Source organism: Gavia stellata, chromosome 1 (genome assembly GCF_030936135.1).
Source record: "Gavia stellata isolate bGavSte3 chromosome 1, bGavSte3.hap2, whole genome shotgun sequence".
NCBI lineage: Eukaryota > Metazoa > Chordata > Aves > Gaviiformes > Gaviidae > Gavia > Gavia stellata.
In genome coordinates, this window is record NC_082594.1 from 130,062,556 (window position 1) to 130,087,321 (window position 24,766).

At 50.0% G+C, this 24,766-nt stretch overlaps 1 protein-coding gene across 1 annotated transcript in view; it reads right to left on the reverse strand.

Annotated features, from left to right (window-relative positions):
• Positions 1-24,171, reverse strand: part of FSTL1 (follistatin like 1) — a 56,013-nt gene extending 31,842 nt beyond the window's left edge. Inside the window, exons 1-2 of the mRNA XM_059822112.1 lie at positions 24,126-24,171; positions 23,972-24,031 (exon numbers count right to left, since the gene is read on the reverse strand). Coding sequence (XP_059678095.1) covers positions 23,972-24,031; positions 24,126-24,128 — 63 coding nt within the window. The 5' untranslated portion in view covers positions 24,129-24,171. The remainder of the gene's footprint in view (positions 1-23,971; positions 24,032-24,125) is intronic.
• Between the last annotated feature and the right edge of the window lie 595 nt (positions 24,172-24,766).

The following is a 24,766-nucleotide window of genomic DNA, read 5'->3' on the forward strand; positions in this document are numbered from 1 at the left end:
CAGGTGACTTTCCTTGCCTGCTTTCCCAACACACTGGTCTTACTGCCCTCCAACAACACTCTCCACCACAAACGTCTGCCTTTGAGTGCCGCTGCAAAGTTCCCATTGGGATCACACACATGTAGGAAGCGCACAGGGCTGGGAGGCACCAAGTCCCTCTCCCTACAACTCCATTTACATGGTACTGATTAAAGGATGTTGTTTTTTCCCTTTCTCATGCCCACCGAAAGCCTGGTCTCAAAACCCTCTTACAGTTACAAGCCTTCCCCTAATGTCAAGACTGACCGTATTCATGGCTAATTCATACCTATTTATTCATTCTGGCATATGAATAAATTCTATGCTTTAACGTAACTTAAAGCATATGAATTCTATACTTTAACTTAAACAGCATATTTCCCTGCCTGGCATTTCATTCCCTCATCCTGCCCAGCACAAGGGAGGAAAATAGGTAGCAATAACAGGTGTCTGTCTTAATAAATAATGCTCTTCTATAAAAAGTAACCTGCATTTTGATTGTTATCAACAACACTTGAAGAAGCATGGGATTCAAAAATCTTCCACTGCAGTGGAAATCTGGGGGACAGGGCAAATCAGGGCTGAAAATACGCAGTTCAACATTGTTTTACGGCCAGAAGGCGGCAAAGAAAGGTTTCAAAACTGAATTCAATATTTTTGCTACAGTGCAAGCTTAGCCAAGATTATAATCAGGACAGTAAGTCACGACCACCAAATTCCTGTTCCTTCCAGGGAAAAAAGAATCCTCCGTACAACAAGACGTGACATGCAAGATTAGGAATGGAGAAAGAAAGTAGAAGGGATTTGGTCTTGATTGCATTAGCCTAGGAATGAACAGAACAACAGCTCCTAACGTGAGGCAGCTTTCGTTGTGTTTCAGAGAGGGAGCAGACCCCTCCGGAACCAAGTCCTCTACTGTTTTGGAGCCAACAGCATGGCTAATAATGGATATTACCTCAATGGGCAACTGAAAGGAAAAAAGGCAGCATTTCCCCCACATTGTAAACCTTCTCCAATAAACCAGGGCTACGTATCCTCCAATTAAAAACACCACGCTACAGGCAACAATTGTGGCAGAGGCTTGGGATTTCTTCATGTTACCTAAGTGCCCATGCCCCCACAGATGGAGCGTGTGGAGGGCTCGGGAACAATTCCTGGGAGAGAGGGAGGAGGAGGAGGAGAGTAGGGATGCTGCCACAGACCAGCTCACATCTGGCTCTCCCACTTTGCTCCCCTAGCTTTAACTCCCACGGAAAGAAACAATTCTTTTTGTGCAGCCTTTTGCAAAATCCCTTCAGTAGGACCACACGTTCATCCTCCTCCTCGTTCCTCGAACAGCCCTTGTGACCCTGCTTCCAAGAAGGCTGGTTAAGCACAGATGGGTTCAGACACCCACGCCAGCCCTTGGCCTCCCGCAGCCCGGGAAGGCGTCCCGTGCTCCTCCCCAGCACAGGGGATCTGACCCCGAGAAGCTGGAGGCCTCCGGCAAATCCTCTGCCTCTGCTGGCATCTCCAACAGAAGGCAGGAGACCACACAGACTTAGTTGTCCTCTCCCCAATGAAGAATGACCCCTTCAGGACAAACTTGAGGCTCGTTTTGGGAATGCAGGAGGGATGCAAAGGATGGAGTAGAGAGAAAGGGAGGGAGGGAAGGAGGCTGCATTGTTGTCTCTCCACTGCTGGCTGCTCTTCGGGTAAATAATGGACTTCTGTCTCCAGGGCTGCTAATCAGCTCTAAATGCCCTCAAAGAAAGCAAACAACAGCACAATAGGAAAGCCCAGAAATAAATCCATTTCATTATAAATTCATTTTGTTTTCATTCCATTTTTCTTGCTAGTAAAAAATTTAGGTTAAGCTAAGCACTTTCTTTTCCCAGCAATCTCTGCTGGCTGTTGGCTAATGCAACAGAAAGTTAAGCTTTTGACAGTATAATGGCTTTGTTATGAAAAAAATACAATTATATTCTTTCCCAAGACAAATTCTACAGTATTAAAACATCTGAGTAATGCAGCATTGTCCTTGAAGCTGTTGGTGAAGGAATTTTACATGGAGAGATAGGAAGACAAGAAGCGCTTTCACGGGAGATGTATTTTACTGCATAGATCTCCACTGCTCAGAAATACAGAAAAGATTTTGTAGCGGGCACACAACCCGTATGCCAGATAACTGAGTTACGTAAGCTTTTGCCTCTACACTACTTGCAGTTGTGTCACCAATAACTAGAAATTGTAACCGTCTGAAGACCCCTCCAGGGCATGCATCAAACTATGTCAATTCATCAGCATCAGCTCACCTCCATACTGGTGTTTCTAACAAACTCACAGCAATAGCTAAGACTACTAATCCAGGAGTAAGGAGAAAGACTCCGGAGTACTAAATGGAATGAATTCATAACAGATATCACAGGTATTCCAGTAATCCTCCATGTCTAGGCTAATCCCAGCAAAGCTGCTTGAAGTTCAGCCGGTGACAGGAATACCCACAAACGGCTGACTGAGAGCAACCCCTCCTGAACACTCGCAGAAAGGGAAAAATCAAGGGAACTGGGGGGTTCTGGGATGGGCACAGAGCACCGAGGCTCAGAGCCTGCACTTACCCTGGGAAATTCAAGAGGGCCAGGCACTAGCAGGAAAATCCCAGGCACCCGAGCTCAAATGCCTGCGCCACTGAAGTGTGAGCAGGGCCACCGGTATGGTCTGCAAGTTCACAGACACAGTTTAGGGTTTAGCACAGACCACCGGTAACCAAAAGGTAATTCACATGCCGACACCCTAATTAGAAAATAAGACAGTCTAACAGTGTAGATGGGGGCCGTTCTGTCTCACTTGGCCTCACAGTCAGCAAATAGTCCTGTACATGTTTAATTTATTAATGCAGACATTGCCAAAGCCGTGGTAGAATCTCAGCCGTAACCTGCAAGGAGTCAAGCACCACAATGGGAAATCTAGTAACAGCCAAAACAAGGGCATCGTTTTCAATGCATCTGGTATTTACAAGACATCCTTGTGGCTAGAAAAAACCAAGGCACGCCGAGCTGTGTATCTGAAACAGCAGTTCTGATCTACCTCCAACTTCACTTGGGTTTGTACTTCACGGCCTGACCTCCTCTGAAGGTCCTCAAGAGGAATGGAGAGCAGTTGAGCTGGCTGATTGACTGAAGGTGTCACCCCCACGTTATGGGTGGAACAGGAAGCAACCCAACGCTTAAAAGCAGCCTGATGCTTGCCCTTATGAAACCATCTTGTCTGTTGCCGAGATCTTTGCCAGCACTGAACTGCTCAGGTTGAAATTTTCCACGCCAGGTGTCTGCCTCAGGCTGAATTTTCCTTTTTAAAGTGTCAACAGAAAAAGGTCAGTGGTTTCTAAGAACAAGATTAAGTAAATTGTTTTGTCCGTGTTCGAGGAATTATTAAAAGTTGTGCTCAGAACGCAGTACAGTCCTCAGCGCCTCTGCAAGAGCCTGAATTCGGTGGCAGAGTTACCCCGGTGCCTCTTGCTTGGGGGGAGCTATCCACACCTCTCAGAGACTGCAGCAAGTGTGTGTGAGCATGTGTTTGTGGAAATCACCCATTTACACGCAGTCAGTGACCTTTCTAGTGTCTGATTACTACTGAAACTTCAGTCCCTGCTAAGAACAATCCTTTCCCTTACGGCTCACAGATCCTAATTACAGTGCCCAAACACTAGCTGAGCACGATGACCAAACAAGCTCTCTTCTGGGATTGCAGGATTTCACAGGCAGCTGCTGCTTGGGGTACAGCACGGAGCGATGAAACGAAAGGCAGGGGACTACATCTCCCTTGCAGGTCATCATTCGTTACAGCCAGCGGGGCTGATGCCAGAAGAAAACAGTAATTTAGGACAAATAGCACAAGGGTGGAGAACTGAATCAGCAGATGTTTTGCATAGAAGAGGCAGGCTCAGGACATGACTGAGACTAGAGAGAAGAGGGCAGGGCAGGTAGGACATGACCATCCCCTGGAGCTAGAGCCCGATGTGGGACCTGGATCCTGCGGCAGCAGATGCCAGTGTGTGTTTTATGTTCCGTCATCAAGCCAGCCATGTGGTGGGACCCAGCTCAGAGCCTGAATAAGAACCAGCACGAGTCTGAACGCGCATGTACTACAAACCCTTTGCCTGTGAAGATGGTTGAGCTGCTGCTGCTCCACTGATGAAACTGCTATCCCTCTCAGTCTTGAGGGATACCAGTCACTTGGTAAGCAAGCGCTACAGATCCAAGAGCCAAGCACACGGGCGGCTCACACCTCATCTCTGACCTTCCACTGTTTTTTCTCTTTATTTTGTCTCAAAAGAGAAGTATAGCCCTGTGCTCTTAGTGGTATGGAGTCAACGGTTGCCGCCACATCTCTAGACAGAGCATGAAGACCACCTGAGGTGATGGCTTCATTTGCTTGGTTTTGTCTGCAGTAAGAGAGATGTAGTAACAGCCTACCTTACAGAGGTTTGATGGCAGCTTCAGTAATTAACCAGCAAATGCTCTAATGGGCACAGACAGATGATGCAGCAGACGGCAAAATATAATTACAAATACCCTGTACCACAGAGGCAAACGACGTTGAGGAATGCCAAACCAACTGCAGGCAGAGCTGAGCGCTGCCGGTCCCAGATCTCTTCTTTCCCAGTAGCAGAATAGCATCCCCCTATGGCACTCATTCCTAGAGGGGCCAGGGTCCTTCTGGGCAGCCGGGTCTTGCCAACGCAAGGCACTGCTTCCACATGCCATTTGCCCTGATCACACAAGCAGCAGCTACCCAAGCAGCACATATCTCCCAACAGAAATGAATTTTACATGGCAGCTGGAGCCACAGCTCAGCCGATTTACACCCTAGAGCTTGGGAACCAACCGAGATGGGGGCCATCCAGGGCAAAGCAAAGGTGGTGGAGCAAGGTAAGTGACAAGGCAGTGGCTCACACAGAAGTAAACGGTACCTGCACAGCAGTCATTCCTCCCTGAGCAGTGAAGGTGATTGTGCCAGACCTTGGGAAGCATCCCAGAAACCTGAAAGTTTATAGCAGCAGCAGAAGCCAAGATCTCTGCACAGACAACAGATCTCCAATTACCAAAGCCAGCTCAGTTGGCTTGAGGACAGGTTATTTCCATAGGGGTTTTTTTGCTTGCTCATTTAATGATTACATTTTTTGTGCGTATCTGTTTTTGCATATAACGGCAAGAAGCCAGACATCAGGAATTTTTGCTAGGCCTCCCTAATCAGAGGGAGGATCTGTGATGCAACTTGCAAACACAACCCTACCAATGCTTTCAGCCACTGGGGTTCCCATGTACCACTCCTCCTTGAATCGGAGGTGAACCCACTGATCACCTGAGGTTGGCTTCCCAGCCTCCTGGGAACTGTGCTATGGAAGACCGGCGTTCTCCTATTTACCTTTTGTATTCACCCCTGCACGCCTCCCTCTCACCTCCTCCCTTGAAGAGAAAAATCATCCCATCCGCTTTGGTTCTTCTGCCAGGGCAGAATGTTCCCCCAAACAGCCTGATGTTCACAGTGCTAGGGAAGGGAAACAAAAGCCTTCAGCCTCGCTGGAAACCCAGCCCAACGCTGCCTGAAAATAGCCCCTCTGATCTGGGGCACTCAGCTCTGCAAAGAGAGGGCAGCGGCCAAGCTCTCCCTTTGCTAGCAATGCCGTAGAAATGGCTGAGTTAATGTTTCTCTACAAATCCCCTTGTTTGTGGAACTGTATAGACGCCACAGAGACATCTGTGGCAGGCTGAAACTTGGTCTTTTACATGCTTTATGTCAAAATCAAATCAAAGACAGGGGGAGCACACTGAGTTTGGACATATTTTAAGTTAAACATGCATAAAATATTTGGCAAGTTTCCCTCGCTTAATGCAGTATAAACAATTTTGGTATTCAACAGAGAAAATTTCCCATTTAATGAATGCGGCAAGTAACTGAAAAGAAGGTCATACTATTTTTGCAGTTTCAATTAAGCACAGGACAGCCCCAGCTTCTGCTGCACCATTAGCAAAGTCTGTGAGTGAAGTTAAGCGGCTCTTTTGCAGCCGGAGCTGCACTGGAGAGGTGAGAGGAGATACTCCTGTGGGACAGCAGGTTCTCCTGCAAGACCCAGTGAAGACAAGAGGACTTTTGCCATTACTTTCAAAGGGGGGGGAAAAAAAAAATGAACTCCAACAGAAGTAAAACTGAAGCAGACTAAGGGTTTCAGAAGGCAGCCTCTGGCAAATTCAGCCACAGCAGTTTAAGACATTAGCTTGCACAGCTGTCTGCCAGCCTTGGCTGTCCACCTTGTCCGCCAGCCAGAATTTATTGCTCCTCTAATAAAGTCAGCAGAAAGAAATACATGCTTGTGCCTCAGCCACTACAGTTCACAGCCCAGTGTATTAGACCGAACTGCTGACGATCATTGGTTTTCAGTAAGACTGCAGACTTGCGGCTGTATATCCAAGGAGGGGAAGAGCAGACAAGAACAGAACAAAATGTCTCCCTTGCTGTGAAAGGCTTAAAAGAGACTTGAAAGAAAATGGGCAAGTAAAGGGGCTAAACAACAAGATGTTTATTCTACAGAAATTGCCACAGTGCCTCTCTTCTGCATCCTCTGCTGTTGGCAAGACTGGTTTGGCTACCTGCCGCTCGCCCCATGGGGAAGGGAGCTGTAGGGGCAGAAGATAAAGCCAGGTCTGCAGGAGTTATCACCACTGCTCATGCCCCCGCTAGCTCAGAGCCCACTGTAAGAGTAGGAGCATCCTCCACTGCCTCCAGCTAGAACCATGCATAAGGAAGCCGAGAGCTCTCCTGACCCTAAGGCCTGCATGTCTGACATCGCCCTCCCCTCTCCAGGGCTTGGCTCCAGGAATGACATCGCCTGAATGTATAAGCAGTCTGTTTTTACAATTCCTAATGTAACCAGACCCTCTTCTCCTATGCAGAGGAGAGATTTCAGTGGTAAAATGGTGTGCGGCGAAAGAAATTACGATAGGAAAGTCAGAAGGGACAATAGGTTTTCTTTTTCAAGAAAGATTTAAGAAAACCCAGGAAATTCACACACCCAAAGCATTTATTAAAACGTGTTCCTAGAGCTGGCTTTGACTCAAGCACACCAGGAAACCAGTGGCAGCCTTTTGAATCCTGAGAATAAATTGCTTAAGTACATATTATTGTGTGTGTGTAGACATTATTCTCACGTACTGGATGTCGCGCTTGCCATGCTGAACAAAGTTATAGTCGATGCTACTTGTACAAACGTGCAGGCTGTAGGAAATAAATATAACATGATCCGTTTCACCCCACATGATTTTCGAAGTAACGTGTGATATTATAACAATGTACTGAGCCACAATAAATAGGTGTAGGGTGCTGCAGGCCACCCTGAGGTTTTGCAATTATTGAAAGTCTCATATCGGGCAATGAAAGGTTCGGTAACACAACACTGCACTTCAGTTTTTGAGTAAAACCTCTTGGTTTGTTTTTCAAAGAAAACAAACCTTACTTTTCAGCTCCCCAATGATTTGCGTTAGCTCAGTTTGAAATAAATCAAAAAAACAAAACACAACCAAAAAAAACTCCACTTCCCAAAGAAGCCCCAAAAGCTCCTTGTTGCAGGTCTAACGGCTCTCCTAGGATTAAATTTGCAAAGCTTGCCCCAATCTTTCCCTGCCAAACACCCAGACCCTGTGAGGGTGTAGAGACCTCAGGTCAGACACGCACGTAAGATACAGCTCTGGAAAGTTGTCCCGCTGAGCTGAGGGAGAGTATGCGTGTGCTCCTTTAGCCTATGGCAACAGCAAGATAAGGTAAATAATCCTAGCCTGCAATGAAAGATTTACTGGAATCACAACATCTTACATCTTTATCACAGCCTATGCAAAGCCAGCTGCTGGCTGTATGTCCCTCCTTGCATTAAGTGCTCTAGCACATGTAAGACCTGAGTCATTTCGGTGCACCAACTCAGAAGAAAACAGCCCTGACCAGAGAAACTAAGTATTTTACAGTGAAAATCACTGGCTATCACATCTGTGCTGACCTGTAAGAGGTTTTCACTCATGGGGACTTGACACTGATTCTCACTTACTGTCTGAAGCACGAAGTCCTTACCCATGCAAGTATTACTTGCTCTTGCACTTGGTACCCTTGACTCTGTGAAACCTGTACATAAACACAGCCGAGGACCAGCACAGTCCCAGCAATGATCATTTATAGGGGAAGCCTTTAACGTTGCAGTCAGCAGCATCAAGTGCAGGGTGCAGCACCAGATGAAAATCAAGCATCTACAAGGGACACTGCTTGTGTCCCTTGTAAGCAATTCAAGACACGCTTTGTGTGAAATGGCCTCCAGTTGCGCCAGGGGAGGTTCAGGCTGGATATTACGAAAAATTTCTTTACTGAGAGAGTGGTGAAACACTGCAATAAGCTGCCCAGGGAAGTGGTGGAGTCACCATCACTGGATTCGTGTTCAAGGAACGTGTGGACGAGGCATTGTGGAACATGGTTTAGTGGGCATGGTGGGGTTGGGGTGATGGTTAGACTTGATGATCTTACAGGTCTTTTCCAACCTTACTGATTCTGTGATTCTGCATCAAGTCATCCCTGCTGCATGATGGCAATTTCAGCCAAAGGGCGGAGCAGATGTCCATGGTCATAAAGCACTTCAGCTGCACAAGTTTAATCCTCTAAGTCCTTTGTTAGAGCAAAACACTTGACTTTCAAGAGCCTCATATCCTCCAATACACCAGGATGTCAGCACAGCCCTGCCATAGGGACTCTGTTCCTCCAGTCACATCAATGCTCCATTAAATCTTGTTTCTTCCCCTTCTCATATGTCATCAAACACACTAAGCAACAGTCCATGAGACACATGCTTTACTTCCGTATGCGCCATGCACGGACTTTACTGCGTTTCCTCATCTTACCTGAGTTTTGTATTTCATCTGAGCCAAGACATTGTAATTTCCCCCCTCACCCCTTCCCTGTCGGAAACCGTGCAACTGCAGAGAGATCGGACTACACTAATACCGGGACAGCAGCCAGCAGTACACTGTGTGCCTGGCCTTTAACAGCTAAATCCTATCAAAAATAATGATGCAAATAAGAGCACTCCTCCCCAAGACATCCTAATGCTTTCAACAACCTCTTAGGAACACGTAATGCTGCTGGATGGGACAGAGGCCAAAAGGAACAAATTTGGGACTCCTGGTACTTACTGTGTGAACACCGGCTGGCTAAACGAGCAGCCCTAGGTCTGAAAGTAGAGATAGCTGTACGCATGTTCTTCAGCTGCTGTATCAGAGAGCTGCTTCCTGAGGGCAGGCGTGAACTGTACCACGTTATCACCTCAACGCAGTCATGAAGTGGAAAGCTCTCCTTTAGGAATCTCGTGCACTGATGTAGGACCAGGGGTCCTACCAGAGCATCCACCTTGAAGTACTTGGTCCCAGACCCATAGCACCATTTAAGAGATGAACTCCCTTGTTCTCTGTAAACCTTAGACATGTTATCTGTCTTCAATGCCCTAGGTTTCAGCGGCTTATCCAGTACACCACATAGGAAGTTCATGGGAAGCAAAACTGGGCCTTACAAGTCCTGCCAGGTAAGCGCATCCCCACCCTGTCCGACCGACAACTGCAGTCGGTCCATGACACCACCCTGCCCACGCACTGCGTGAGTACAAGCAAGGACACAAAGCCTTTCTCAGGGAGAATTAAGCTGATGGATGCTTCTGCATCCATCCTTCAGTCGTGGTTCCCTGTATCCTTAAGTACATCACCTAGTGCTCTCTGGGGTCCGTCTCTGCAATAAATGAGCGCTTGACAACTCCCCCATCCCAGCAAGGGAAGAACCCCATGGGCGGGCAGCCCGTCGGGGAGGTGGAAATGACCCTCCTGCCGCTGTATGCTGCTGTAGCCATGAAGGAGAGGCCTCGCCAGGCCCTGCTGCAGCCCCAGCCCAGGGCCCTGGCAGCCTCTTGCTCTGCTGACCGTGGGGAAGCGCGGCAGGGACGGGCGAGCGATCCCTGGGCCGCATCCAGCACAAGCTGCGGCATGGCTCCAGGCCATGCCGGCCGCACTCCTCTCCTCCCCTGTCGGACCCCAGCACCTGCCAGCCAGGCCCTGTCCTCGGAGCTGCCAAAGCTGCCGAAAACCTCACAAGCCCGTTCCCCTGGAGCCACCGCGCTCCCCCCGGCAGGGTGGGCACTGGAGGAGAAGCCCGCCTAGCCACGCTCCTCCATCCCGGTGACACATGGTGACTCCCGCAGGTTTCGTACAAGAGGAACGACAGGAACAGGCCACAGCTTCTCTGAGAAAGTGTTAACGTTCTCCTGCATGCAAAAAAAATGAGCAGCCAGCAAAGGGCCTGTCTCGCGGGGGCTGTGGTCAGCAGCAGGGGACGGGACGGGGCAGAGAGGGAGGCACCTCCTTTCCCCTCCCCACGCTCTCCTTTCCCACATTTTCTCTCAGGCCTGTGCAAAGACAAAAAATTAAAAGCAATGTACCCCCTCCTCCCCATCAACCAGCGTTTCTTGGTGCAGAGTTCAGTTTTCAGCTACGCAGGGGCAGAGGGGGAGGAAGAGGAGGCACGCAGGGAAAGCGGCAGGGGAGGCGCTCACCTTTCTCCAGGGCAGCTCATGGGCAGAGCGGCTCGCACCCGCTGCAAAACCGCTCCTTTAACATCTGTTGCAAGGAGGTTCGGCTCCAAGTTTTTAAAAAAAAAAAATATCACAGCCCTGAGGAACACAGGGCTATGTTGCCTCTTGCCAGACTTTTATTAAGAAATGCATTTTGAGCTCGCAGCAGAACACAGTGAAAACATCACCTCAGGAGAGGGAACCACCTCCTCTCACCTCGTCAGTGACCAAAGAAAAAAGGACTTCCAACCAGCTTGCCCACAGAAAAAAATGCAAGAGCTTTCTTTATTGGCGTGCCTCTGCTACCCAGCTAAAGCTGCCTCGCAGGAAGATGCCCTAAAGCTATGAAAGCCTAGCCCACCCAGTCTTCCCGAGGTGCGAACTGGAAGGGACTCAAAAACAAGAAATGCAGAGAGCTTTCTACTTTCTCCGAGAGGAGGAAAAAACCCCAGACATTCATATTTAAAGACGAAGTTGGAAATGGAAAGAGAAACAAAAAAGGGGTATTTTAATAACCCCTGAATCTTTATTATCCATTTCTAGTACAGAAGCTTCGCAAGGTCCAAGTCAAGATCCAGCCCAGTCTGTGACAAGCTCTGTACAAACACATCTCAGAAGAGTCCATGCCCCCGGGGAAAGCAAGGAAGCAAGATTTGCTCTTGGAAAAAAAATTCCGTATTGTTACTTGGTTAGAAATGGATCGTTTGAGAAGGGTGGAGTGAACAGCAAGAGAGCTGGCTCTGCCTCCACCTCTCTAACCGTATCCAGTGCGGGTCAGACTCACGTGGGATGCCTTGAGTTGTCTAGAGGGGGGGCAGCCTGCGTGCTCTTCGTGCCCCCCTCAGTCCCACGACTGATGCCTGTGTGTAAAACGAACCAAGTCACACCTAGAAACAGACCCAGCCTCTGACGTCAGAAAGAGCTCTCCCTCCTGACAAAGCCTAGTTCATCCACCAGTCTCTGCCGTGAGAAGAGAAATACAAATCAGAGCAACAGCAGTATGTGCAGGCGTCACATGCGACTGCACAGGGACATGCTCACCACTGTCAGCGATGCAGCCTTTAATGGCTCTCGGGCCCCAGTTCTGCAAACCATCACCGCTGGGTTTAGATACTTTAAGTGTAGGCATGCAAGAGACCATGCATTTCCTCGCTACTGCGCCTAACGCATTAGCAGACTATCTTAGCTGCTCTCCCCGCCCCAGGAGCCTGCGCACTCAAACCGGCCCACGAGCCCATCAGCCAACCGGTCCGATGTAAAGGGCCCTGCGACAGAAGAGACACCGTGCTCGGGGCACTTGTTGGGGAACGTGTGAGCTCTAGCAGGGCTCGGCTGAAGCTGCCAGCCAGAGGACAGGCTCCGGCTGGCCACAGTGCTGCGATATGGCCCTCTGCCTACTACAGGGCATGAGCTGCGCTGAGCAGGCATCCCCCTGGCCCCCAGCCCAGTCAAATCTCACCTGTGGGGTCAAGAGGGTCGAGAAGCCTCTAAATATTGAGCTTTAACTTAAGTGTGTATTACGGGAAGTTCAAAACCAAGGCTTTAGTTGGTAACAACAGCAGCACATTTGCGTACTGTAGGAAGACTCCTATTACGAAAACCTCACCAGCTATGCTTCCTGACAGTGTGTGGGTTAATGTATATAACTCCCCAATATTAAATTAGGGATCATACTGCTTTTGTCTTTCTTCTTTTTACAACTTATATTGCCCAAGGCTGTACGTATTCCCAGTAACAGCACATGGAGATGCCCTACAAGGGCATCATCACGTGGTGAGGGAGTGCTAACAGACTGGGAAAGGGGATGCGAAGTGCAGAGATCAGGTATTGGGCAAGGGATGAGGAGGCATACCTTACCAGGGGACAGCTTGAGGAGCTCGGACTGTTTAGTTTGCCGAAGACAAGACTGGGAGCGGTCCTTGTTGCAGACCACAGTTACAATGGTGGGGAATAGATGCGCAGTACTAAAAGCCTCTTCTGTTTAGCAGATTAAACACAAGATTCAGCATCTGGAGATCAAAACTAGACAGACACAAGCCAGAAATGAGGTGTAACAGCATGGGGGTAATTAACCAGTGCAGCAACACACCAAACGCAGTGGTATTTTCCATTTGTGGTAATTACTTAATCAAGGCTAGATGTTTTTTAAGACACGCTTTAGAGTCCAGAGCAAATGGAATTAATGAAAGAGCTGGATATATGGGCTGTATTATGCAAGAGGGCAGAAGAAGTAAAGCACAAGAGCTCCTTCTGCCCTCACCATCTACAAATCTATGGGGAAAATTGCTCCTTTTAGTGTCAGTTGAGTTGGTAGGCAGCCACATTTTTAGTGACAAGACATGCTGATGTTTACATGAAATAGTCATAATAATACGTTGTGTTTCACCCACCCCTCTAATCTGGAATTCTCTGAGCTCTTTACCATCACTATGTCAGCAAGCCTGACAACTCACTGGCTGAAAAATCGGCATTATCATCCTCCTTGCATCCAGCTTGGACTTTTTCAGAGTAGCTAATCCTTTGCTTACCATTCACATGGGAAACACTCAGGCTACCTGTGATCTTGGGCACCTACTTTTAGGCCTCTTGGTGAGAAAACAGTCTCACAGACACGTTGCAGAAAGTCTTGGGGTGGGAAGTGGCTCAGCACACAGAACTGCCCAGCAGCTGCCTACTCCGGATGCTCATCCCCAGAATGTACTTTACAGCACTCAGAAACTCCGTATAACCTCCCTAGAAAAATTCTGGTAACAATGTACTTTTTAACATCAGAAGTCAGCAGTTAAAATGTTAAAATAAGAGAGAGAGAGAATGTTTCCTAGTTGTTTCAACGAACATCTTCATATACAACAGACAGACAAAAAAAAAAAGTAATGTCCATTAGTTACCATGACAACCAATGGAAATCGCTAACCCATCGTCTCTCCCGTGTCAACCTTTGGCAGACCTGTCAGGGAAAGCAAGCGACTATGCCCTGTGTTACGATTCTCTACTTAACTACAACATATAGCTCACAGGGAAATCTACATTGCCATAACATCAAGTGCTCCCCTTCCAGCACATCTCCAGTTTGCCTCCTCTGAGCTACAAATGGATGGAGAGACACTTGTTGCTCCCCTGCGAGAGCAAACACTCCAGAAACGCAATCCCCGCTGCGAGACAGCCCTAGCTCTCCCACCTTATGCGCTTATCTCTCTCTCTGGCTCCATAAAAATACTCAGCCATCTCTTCCTTCCCGTCTGTGGGCCATCAGCTCACATCTTAAATGCGGCCCATACAAGACCTTTTTGCTCATCTTTACTGCCTGGCAAGAAATTGCTGCATCACACAGCAATTCTGGTCCACAGTTTATCTGTTTTCCTTACTACTGTTATCGTTGTTGATAAGGATAATGACCCTCTGCAATGCCTGCTGCATCTTCTACGTGAGGGCTTTTAAACTTTTCTTAACAGGAGTGCATTCAGCTTCATAAACCCTTCTGAGAGGCACAGCACCATCATTAACCTTATTTTACAGATGTGAACACCGCAGCTTAGAGGAATTAGGTGCCTTGCCCAACGCCTACATACAAATCACAGCCTGATGCTAAGAGTGAGAAAAAATAGGTCTGGAGAGTCTGTTTGCATTTTCTAGATGCCTACGGCTCTGAAGTTGCTTGAACCACATATGCTCAGAGCCTCCTTCAGTCCCTCCACCCTGCCAAAACCCCACAGCAAATAAATATAAACCTGAAAAAAAATCAAAACCCCAACAGTTGTCTCTGTTTAACGCTGGTTTACCGTTGACCTTGCATCTGCAGCCAGGACAGCCTAACTCACCCCAGCATCTGGACGTGTGCTGCTGCGCTGCAGAAGAGCTTGGCAGTGATTTGTGAGGACGTATTAACACCCAGCTGTTCTCCTGTCTCTTACAGTTTTCATGTGCACACAGTTAGGAGTGACCCAGGCACTGCACCGACACTGCGCGGTTTCAGACTATTTATATACCACAGCAAGATTCAACACTCACCCAGCAGGATCCGAAATCCCCAAATAATCCGCATCGATTGCAAATTTTGCTGCGCTCCCTTCCGCTCCCCCATCCCAGTCTGGGTCGCGGGAGTTACCGGCAAGTTGCTCCCTAACAGGGATGAGTAAGGTGGCTCTGTGTATGTGTCTGTACGTGCACACGAAGGGTAACAAACCACGTTTTGTGCCCCGTGATTAAGCACGCTTTGGCTGAGTTTCCTCCACAACACGCTCCCAGGGGACTGCACACAGCTCTGAGCACCAAGGAGCGAAGAACAAACCATAAAGTGCGAAGCCGAGCAACAACAAGCTGTTCTACAAGCTGCTTCCCACAGATTCCTGTCTCGAGGCTGATCGCATTTGGTGGCTACGAAGGTATGAACTACCATCAAAGAGGAACACTCATAAAACACTTCTCTGGTCTGTAGTAAAAGCTGATCTCACGCTGGAGCTTCTCCCTCAGGTAGGGCAGTAACTACTGTACCACAGTGTCTATTTTTGCAAAACTTAGAGGAACATAGTGTCTTGTAGGAAATTAATACACTTTGCTAAACATGGCTGAAACTGGCTCTTGGGTTTAAAAGTTATCTGAGGATGTTCAAAGGTACCAACAGAGAATAAGATCACACAAAGTTCCGTTTCTTTAGGCAGCCAGGGAAAAACATTCTGCTTTGACAAGAGAAAGGGAGCTAGAAGGAGATTAAAAGAGGTGGGTTAAGCACGTTGCTGAGGGGCCCCATAATAAACCAGCTACGTGTGCAAGGGAGAGATAACTGCATGGGGGAGGCACTGATTATCATCGAACACAGGGGCGTAATTAGGACCGTTGGGAAAGAACAGAAAGATTAATGGTCTACTTGCTCATAGAAGAGGACCCTGAAGATAAACTTACTGACTTTGAGATACTCCAGAGCATGGTATCATTTTTCACAGAACAGGAAGGGGGCATCACTTATCACGGATGTGTAAAACTGGATTTGACAAGACACTAATGGCTATGGTTTGTACAAGCAGCTACTAATCCCAGGGCACGCGGCGATACCTTGTGGAAGAAACAGTCTGTTTTTCTAAAGGGGGGATGCTTTGAATGATCTCAAAAAGCATTATCACGTTGGTCACTGGCCCCTCCAAAAAGCTTGGCGAAACACACGGACTGCAGGTAATCATCCTGCAAGCGTGCGCACGTCTTCCCGCATATACTTATTAGGTGAACAAAGGCCTGAGGACATGCCTCTCACTCTCCTGAAAGTGCTCCTTTCAGCTAGGCAGGGCTGGTCACACCGCCCCGTCCGTAGCTCGGCAGGTGACGTGACCAAGGAGGCACTGGGAGCAGTCGCCGACATGTGCCACCGGCCACACTGCAGCCGGTCAAACATGGGAATGCTCCTTGTCAGGGACAGCACAGACCACCTGCCCAGCCCTGGCCATGGGAAGGGCAATGCGCCGCTTGCGGAGCAAACCTCAGCGCCTGAGCAAGCCCAGATGCCAAGGCTTGCTCTTTAGCTGCACGCTGGGCGTAAATCAGGCAGTTAAAGAAAAAAATTTCAAGAAGTATTCCCTCCTTACCCTTCCACATCATCTTCTACCAGTGGGTCTGAAACCAGTCCTGGGGACGTGAGAAAGGGAGCTCCATGAGAAATGGAGCCTCTGTAGCAACCTGAGTTCTCCACCGTCTACCCACAGGGCAACTGGAGAAGGGGAGTGCCGCCTGAAGAAGATGAGGCAGACGCTACTCCTGCAGCATTCATTGTCTAGGGGCTGGAATACCCCAGAGCTTGCATCAGGCGGAGCAAACACGCTGTCCTCAGACGGGAATACCACGGCTTTTGTGCCAAGTTGAAGGCAATGCCATTGACGTGAATGTTGGTCCCCTGCCACCTTAATCTTCCAAAGCCCTGGGTTTCAATGCGCGAGCTGCAGACCGGAGCTGGGTCACAGCCTTTTCGGTTATCCCTGAGGAATTTTACTCACCCAGACAGCAAAATGATCCAGACATAGCAAAAACTCCCTAAGGAAATCTCTTCCTCCTACATATAGGACACGAGACAACAATTCCAATCCCTCATACTTAAGCTTCCTCAAACATAAACATGAAAAAGTGACCAGAACACAGGAGGGAAAGAAAGTCCCAGAGCAGCAAGGAGTACATATGCAAAGAGTTATGTCATGCAGAAGGAAAGCTTTTGGCTTTGGGCTACAATTACCAGCACTTAAATGGCAGAGGCTGCTCTAGCATGGAGGGGGGCCGCCCCCCCAGGCACCATCCTCCAGATCAATTCACCGTCAGGAAAACTCCGTCATCAAAACCATCCCCGGACAGCGCAGCGCTGGAGGCCAACCTGGCACCTCACCAGCGCCTGCCGAATGCTCTCTCTTCCATCCATCCCAGCAGATGGACAGAAACTCCTTATTCTGCCCCTCTGACGCTCAAGCCCTGAAATGCTTCACCCTGGCAGCGGGGTAACGAGGAAAGAGCGGCCAAGGGCAGCATTCCTGATGGCAGGAGGCACCCCCAGCCTACGGGCTCCTGCGTTAGGACAAGGTTCACCAGTACCTCTCTCCATCACAGGCAGGCACCTTTGCCAGCCCACCCTGTCACCCCACTCTTGTTTCCCTCTTACCCAAGATTTTAACACCCTCTTCTCCCCTCCCCTGGCTTGGAAGGCTTGAGAAGACCGTTTCAGGCTTGAATCTTACTCCTGCCACAGCTACCTCTGCAGCAAGTCCTTCCACTACCTCCCTAGGTCTCCTCACAGATAAAAAAACCAAAGAAGTTGTTTCTGGCTATAGATAATCTTTGAAGCTATCACTATTTCTTCAAAACTTTCATTGTGGGGAAAAGCTGATAGAACATGGAAAGCTCCACCAGCATCCATATTCCCAAAGCCTCTTGATCCTGTACCAAGACTGAGCTAGTAGCAGGGATGGGATCAGGAGGAACATGTACTGGCTAGGGACAACCAGCAGTGGGTGACAAGTAGCCGCCCAACCCATGCTGCTCTTCCAAGCCCAGCGCTATCCTGGTTTGGAGCATAAGGTGTGCAAATCCTCTCCTCTTACCACTGAAACGCAGCCGCTCTGACTTGGTGTTTTTATCTGTTTCTCTCTATTGTTCCCTCAAGTTGCTTTGTTGCTCTTTGCACTGCAAGGCCCTCTACAGAGGTATGATAAATTCATATGCTTATGGCTTTAGCGCTGTGTAACAGAGCTGCAAAATGAAATGAGGGAAGGATAATGGAGAAGGAACAACAAGAAAAGCTAGTTACTATGGGGTCCATTACATAGCGTTACAGTATTTAGAGAAAGTGGTTAGAGGTCCATCTCTGGGACAGCAGTTGAGAGGGTACAGCCAAGGGAAATGCCATACAGAGAGCCATCCTGTGACATCCATACAGAGGCAAATGAGATGGGTTCTAACTAGTCTTTCCTCTCAACCTCCTGGTTTTCCTGGTGCATTGGGTATTTTCCTCAGAAGCACAGGAGAACCGGCACCCTCTCCCCAGTGAGACATAAAGACAGATTCCAGTCTTCAAGCAGCGTTTAGTTTCTTCTGCCAAAATATTTGCTTAGCTGTCAAACAGTGGAAACTTGGGATCCACCTACAGCTGAGCTAATGAGATACAAAATCCCTCCCTGATCACCCACCCCAAACCCCTTGTTCTTTCCAAATGCGTTGCTCCAAGAGAAGCCTCCGAAGTGCTTCCAGGTTATGGACCCCTCAACGCGCTCCAAACAAGGTGCGGGTGTCTCAAGAAATTCCACATATGCAGACTGGAGCATGAGCTTGCTTTTCTTCGTCTCTCACAGGCAGCCTACATTTAATCCACTGCCCAAGCAACCACAGGCTCAATGTCAAAACCGAGAGGTAGAGTGTAGTAAGAGAGCTAAGGCACAGAGCAGGTAGTAAGATTTCATAGGGACTTACATGAACTTCACTTCTGGGTAGCTGGTTTGCACGGCAGAGAAGGGACATAGTCACTCATTACTGCTGGCTGGTGTCTTCAGCCCAGATCACAACTGGAGCACGCTTGAGAGCAAGTAGTATGAAAATGCCATGCAGCCGCTGCTCGTGCTGCAGTTATCTGTGCTTTAAAATAGCACCGAAGTCTCCAGGCCTGGTTATCTATCATTTGTTTATTTACTGCTGCAATGCCTAGGAATTGCAATCAGAGTCCCACAGCGCAAGAAGAAATAAGCCTCTGTTCTAACCAGCTCACATCCAACTTAGTACACTAGCTGTGACAAAATCTACGTCTGGGAAAGCAGAGAAGTATATATCGCCATGTTTGCCGCCCAGACACAGGTCTGGAAGGAAGTACGCTTCACAGTGTAACAGCAGTCTGCTCTTTTCTTCTGCTAAACTCAGAGGCAACGCTGTGAGTGTTGATAAATCTCTCCGAAGAAATGCTGGTTATTCACATACTAGCTTAGATACCGTAGTAGAGCAGAAGCCGACCCCCCTGCGAAGATAGATGCAACCCAGCTAAAGGACGTATTTCTGGGAACCAATCTCGTCTAGCTCACAGGATACGTGGCAAAAACACAACCTGGTTAATAGGAGTCCCATGAGCCCGGAAAGACGCATCTGGCTGAGATTTGTGACAAACTCTCTTCTGTACAAAGAGAAACACTCCCCAGCTCATGTAACACCACGCAAGAAAGATCAAAGGTGCCCCGGTGCCTCCTGATGGGTAAGCAGCTGTACCAATAACAGCAGCTGGAAAATGCAACAGGAGACTCTCAGCCAGTCCTTCCCTCCTGTGCTGGGAGCAGAGCTGCCTCCCAGGCAGCCCCCAGCAGCAGCCCCCTGTTAATTACCGGCAAGGAATTTGCACTCTGGCAGATAAAGTCATTCACTCGGCTACAGCGCATTTGCACAAAGCAGCTTGGAACTGACAGCAGCTCCATCCGAGAAGCAGCATCAGGGTGCCCCACGCACGCATGTGCTACGCGACATCGCTTCTGCTTCAGAGCTCGTGCCATGCACGCTGCTGCTCGGAGGTTACGGTCCCTTCGGAACAGCCGGGGAGGTTGTCTGAACACTCATACACGGGACATTTGGCCAGCGACTTCCGCACAACATGAGGTGCCTCAGACAGAACCGCTTGGTTCGTCTCCCAGACTCTGATCCCCGGGTCCATCGGCAGCGCAGCAGCTGCCCGACAGCCCAGCACGCGTCTTAAAAACCAGGCTTTGCACAGATGAGCCTTTGCTGCGTGCCCAGGATAGAATCACTTTTTCCCTGCCTCCTCATTTAAAATACGCTTATTGCCTTGAGGCGTAACTCCAGCAACGCCTGGTCTGGCCCTCCAGGGCAGGATTTCAAGGAGGAAGATGCCTATCACTCCAAAAACAGCTCGAGGAGGAAAATGGATGCAATTTTTCCTTCCACTGAAGATGTGCCTGCTAGACTAGACCTGGGAAGCTAGTTTTATTACATTAGCGCGTTAGATGTGACTGCTGGGTTTTATTGCACAAAGCCAGCGCGTATTAAAAACGGCCCAAGTTACCCACGTGACTGGCACCACCGTGTCTTTTCCTTCCACTGCCATGGACAAAATATCAGTGAGAGGAAGACTGAACTACCTACGAAGTCTCTATCACTAAATTTCAAAGGCAAATGGACCCTTCTTAAACTGATGGCTTCAGGGCCAAATACAGCTACGCAATTACATCAGGATCTCAACTTTCAGTTATTCGGTTTAATTTATTAAGACAGCAGTTTTTAGTCTTCACCATTGCAAAAACGTGGGAAAAGCTTAACCAAAGCAAGCTGACGATGCTGGCCAGACTGTGCGAACAGCCCAATGGGAGGAAGTACACCAGGCTTTATGAAGACCAGCTGAATTCCCAGCTCCAGCTCCAGCTCCCCTGGGGCATAAGACCACTCTGCTGGCAAAAGGGGCACAGGTCTTGGAAGGGATTGAGTGTTGCCCTCTCTACGTGCAAAGACAGTCAAGTCAGATCAAGAGGAAGCACTCCGGTGAGTTAAGGAAACAGAACTTAGCTGAAACCTTTGTCTTTTATCTCCCCCCATAACATGCCTTTTTGGCTTTTCACATAGAAAAATTACAGTGAGGGAAAAGGAGGTGGGGTGAAAAAAATTAATCCCATGGTTACAACAGATGTAGGCAGTGCAAACACTGTGCTATTAGAAAAGGTTATAAATCTGCCTCCAGATGCTTGTCATCGCTCTGTTGCTCGGGGGTTATAGCCCCCTCAGATCTGTCAGTAGATCTCCTCGCAAGAGGAGAGACTCTAGCCCTCCTCCTCTAGCCCTTTCTAACCAAAAGGAGACAAGTCAGATTAAACTGTTTACATAACTCTTTCCAAAGGCTGGCTCATTGGGCCACAAATGGGTTAAGGATAGTTCAGGAGAACAGCTACAGGTCCCAGAGATTAATGTGAACGGCCAGAAAACTGGCAAGGAGCAGAGGACAGGCCAGGGCAGCGACCTCTCCTCTTGGCAAGGCTGGATTCAGGAAAGGACTTCTATCCGCAGCCCGCACCAATACACTCATGCTGGCATAAGCCTCGTCGCTAACATCTAAAATTCACAGCGAAAATAACTTTCTTGACGATTCTGAATCAGGTTTAAGCCAAAATGAAAAAAGGAAAACCCTCACTCTTATTTTGAAACAAGTATCCTGGCGTGACACGGAACGATGCTGGTATAATTACAGTGGTACCAGCAGTGGAAGTGCTCCCGCACACCACGCTTCAGCCTTCACGGACACAGTCAAACAGCGACTGGACTCCTCTCTGGTGTTATCTAGGTAACTTACTCCAGCAGGATACGAACAACTGATTAACTTTTAATACATTCATCAGACGTTTCGAGCCTCTCCCTTTTCCTCTATCGCGATGGATGCCTCCCAAAAATCACTCCATCTGCTTCAGAAAGCCCCAGCTGAGAACACAAGCAACTTCACCTCTGTAGCATCCCTGTTAACACTAGCAAACGGTCGCCTCATTGAGACCCTGACCCAGGAAGAAAGAGATAAAAAGGGCTGTCTGAAGCTGGTGGCTGGCTTCCCTCCGAGGAGTACAGTTCACCGTCTATTGCTCTTGTGACTATTACTGAACCGGGCCAAGAAAAGCTCCCAAGTTTTGGCACGTCTCAGATTTTCCAGTCTGCACAAAATCATGCCAGGAACATTTACTGAAGCAATTTCTTTCTTTCTTTAAAGACTCTAATTATGCACCTAACAATGTTGTAGAAATGAGTGCTGTACAAAAACCCCAGTACAGTTCAGATATAGTTTTGCTGACAAAAGGATTAGAAGCGTAAGGCTTGGTGTTAATATTCCGAACATACTGAAAGGCACAAAGTGCAAACTGCAGCAGAAAGAGAAGAAATAGAGAGGTTATCACTTCCAAAATCTGGAAGAGGGAAAACCACGCAGGAAAATGCCATATTAACCTTACTAAATGCCAGTGATGCAGGACAGCGGTATTAAGAAACATTTAGAAGGGGGCAACCATCAATGCCGTCTCTGAAATGCAAGCAGCTCACCTGCAAGCACAGCCCACTCCCTAGAAAACGAGAAGCTCTAGATATCCCAGAGGGTGGGATACTACCTACGAGTGAACTGATGTTCACTGCTTGGCAGCTACCAGCAACAAGGAATCAAACTGAACCCCAAAACAAAAGTTGTCCGAGGTGTCAATTTTCCCGGAAACCGGACCCAAACGTCACTCTCAAGTTTTGCTGAACTTAGACTGGAATCGAACCAAAACGTTCACTGGTTTGACACCTGGACCACTATCCTGAAAACAGTCAAATCATTCATTCATCCACTCAAGCATGAACTGGCCTTTAAAACCACGTTTTGAACACGATGGCCGTACATTTTTCTTACTTTCAGTTTGCAGATGAGGCACGGAGACACGACAGCACTTAGACTTGGGAAGCTATCCAGGTGCTCCAAATTAGCGCGCATTCGGCAAAACCCACTTTGACCGCGTCAACATAATGTTAGCGGCACCGGTGAAATCAGAAATCGAAGGCCAAACACATCTTGGCGATGTTTCTCTTGCTTACTGACTCCAAGAGGCTTTTCTCAAACCACCACCATCACTGTTTAGCTCTTATTATCATTCACCTTATGGATGCGCTGCTGCACGCTTCCTTCCTACAGAGGTTTCGCTGTACACGGACCAGAACTGATGAAGGTTTATTTAGGGTTCCTAAGAAAATGAATAAAACCAGTCTGGCTTTTTCAGGACAGCGTTGGAGAGGATGCGTGGAAATGCTGACTGCATAAGTATGTCACGCCTTGGGAAGAAAGTGTATTACAGTATTATCATGTACAGGCAGATGTGAAACACTAGCCCGTGCTACAGCTCAGTCCTGCTCCCTTTGGCTTTACACCGTCGCCGCGACTGGAGCTACAGCTTGACAGTGTCGGCTCGCAACCGCCCTGTCTCACCTCCGCTCCTCACGTGCCCCAGCGTTTGCATTGTTCGGCCCTTCAGCGAGCGGCTGGCAGTTGCGGGGAGTTCGCCGAAGAGCTTTGCGTATGGGGACAGAGCAACGGCGACGGGCTTCACCCTAAACCCCCTCCTTTGCCATAACCCGGGCGGTGTGGTCCACGGGTGGGAGGCAGAAAAAGAAGAGGGAACCGTTTGTAGGAAATCAGATGTGTTTATGCATTTTTTTGTGCGGAGCCAAACTGCGATGGTCTGGGGTGGGGCTCGCCATCTGGGAGAAATATGTAGGGAGAAAAAATGCAGGCGGGGAGGACGAGCGGGACCACTTCCCTCTGAAAGCAGGCTCGGCCTCCCTCCCCAGCCCAGCTTGAGTTCATTTTCCTCAAATCACTTCCACATTTCCCCTGCCGTAATTATCAAATATTTTGTTTCTGACCTCACTTTTTACAGAGGCCGCCGCAACCGGGAATTCAGGCACCGTTTATTTTCTGTCAACAGAGCTGGGGGGTTGCGAGTTGGGGGCTTTCAATGTCACTGCAGTAAAAGAAGGGAAGAAAAAGAGAGAGGGGGGCGGAAAGAGCGGGAGGGAGGGGAAGGGGCTGCCCGGGGGAGCCCAGCCGGGCGGCAGGCTGGGCCGGGGAGGGGCGGGGGGGGGCGGCCCGGGCGGCGACGCGGCCCCCTCGCCCCCACGGAGGGCTCCGGCGGCCCCGCAACTTCCCTCCCGCCCCGGCCGCTACTTTCGCCCGTCCCGGCTGCTCCCCCTCCGCGGTGCGGGGTGCCGCCCGCGGCCCGGCGGCGCCGGGGAGGGAGGGGGAGGCGGTGGAAAACGCCAGAAAGGGACCCCCCCGCTCCCCGGCCCCCCGCCCCGCCGCCGGGGCCCGGCGCCTACCTCGGCTCGCAGGCGGGTGACGGCCAGCAGGGCGCAGAGCAGCGGGAGCGCTTTCCAGACCTGCAAGAGAGGGAGCGGGGGGGGCGGTGAGCGCGGGCCGGGCCGAGCGGGGCCGCGGCCGCCGCCAAACTTCCCGCCGGGCGGCCCCGCTCACCATGCTGCGGGCGGCTGGCGGCACCGGCGGGGCAGAAGGAGTTGCGGAGGCGCGCTGCCCGGCTCCGGCTCGCTCGGGAAGGGAAGGGGAGGGCTCCCCCTCACCCCGACCCGCCAGCCCGCGGCTCCACCCCCGGCCCGACCCCCGCCGCCTACCCCCGCCCCGGGGCCGGCTCCTCCCCGGCCCGCCGTGAGGGGGCGGCCCCGCCCGGAGCCCGCCGCCCCTCGGCGGTGCCCCCGGCCCTGCCGCCGCCGGGCCCCTCGGCGCCCCACGGGGGACCGCGGCGGCCTCTGAAGGCCGCTGGAGGCTGAGGGGCGTCCGGGGGTTGGGATCCCCTGGCCCAGCGAGTGCCCCAGGCCCCACACCCGCGGCCGGGCAGGAGGTGGGTCCGGGGAGGCCCCCCGAGCCCCGCGCCGGTGGGGAGCCAGGAGGAGCGGGGGCAGCCATGCCAGGGCCTCGAGGTGCCCTGGAGGGGGGTCGCAGCCGCCCCCCACATTGTCGCAGTGAGGGGAAACTGAGGCAGGAGGTGTTCGGATGCAGCGAGGTTTAAAAATAGGGGTTGGAGCCCATAGGTGTTGGGATCCAAATGGCGTTGGCTGAGCGGAACAGGCACCCGGGACGCTGTGCCAGGCACAGGGGGC